Below are 686 nucleotides of genomic sequence, written 5' to 3'. Positions count from 1 at the left end.
AGAGAAACATCGATCGGCTGCCTCCTGCACGCCCCCCACTGGGGATGTGCCCGCCACCCAGGTCCCTGCCCTTGACCGGGAATCGAACCCGGGACCCTGCAGTCTGCTAGGGCTCAACCTTTTTTGTTTTGGTTTGGGGTTTTTTTTGTTTTTTACTTTTAATGCGTCCCCAGGCTAACCAAGCAGGTGACCCTTGACCCCAGGCTGCGCTGTCCGACACCGTAGCCACGAGACACGTGCGGCTCCTGAGCACGGGATGCGGCCCGCGGGCCTGGGGCTCACCAGCAGATGTCCTCGGGGTAGGCGGCGAAGGTGACCGTCCACTGGGAGATGCCGAGCTCTTTGCTGCAGGACGAGGGCTGGGGCTCCCCTTTGCACCGCAGGCCCTGGCACTTGCAGGCGTTGAAGTCCTTCAGGATGCTGCGGGGAGGCGGGCGTGCCAGGGCCCAGCACACGGGGCCGAGTCAGAACGGGAGCCCCGTGGAGCAGGACCCTGGCTTTGTTACTGGGGGTCTATTATGATAACTAACGCTAGGAGAGGGACAGCACGCGTGGCCCGTGATGTGGAGGGTTTCATTTAACCCTCAGCACAATCCTGTGAGCCGAGGACTGTTACTCCCATTTTACAGACAAGGAAACTGAGGCTCTCCGATCAGGTTCTACGCCCCATCTGTCTGCTCCGGTTC

At 60.9% G+C, this 686-nt stretch overlaps 1 protein-coding gene across 1 annotated transcript in view; it reads right to left on the bottom strand.

The window, feature by feature from the left end:
• The window catches only part of TMEM63A (transmembrane protein 63A), a 56,149-nt gene that overhangs the window by 23,109 nt on the left and 32,354 nt on the right, over positions 1-686 (bottom strand). The window contains exon 13 of the mRNA XM_006761316.2: positions 283-420. Coding sequence (XP_006761379.1) covers positions 283-420 — 138 coding nt within the window. The remainder of the gene's footprint in view (positions 1-282; positions 421-686) is intronic.

The sequence above is a fragment of the Myotis davidii genome, unplaced genomic scaffold, assembly GCF_000327345.1.
Source record: "Myotis davidii unplaced genomic scaffold, ASM32734v1 scaffold174, whole genome shotgun sequence".
Taxonomy (NCBI): domain Eukaryota; kingdom Metazoa; phylum Chordata; class Mammalia; order Chiroptera; family Vespertilionidae; genus Myotis; species Myotis davidii.
This window is presented reverse-complemented; position numbering and strand designations above follow the sequence as displayed.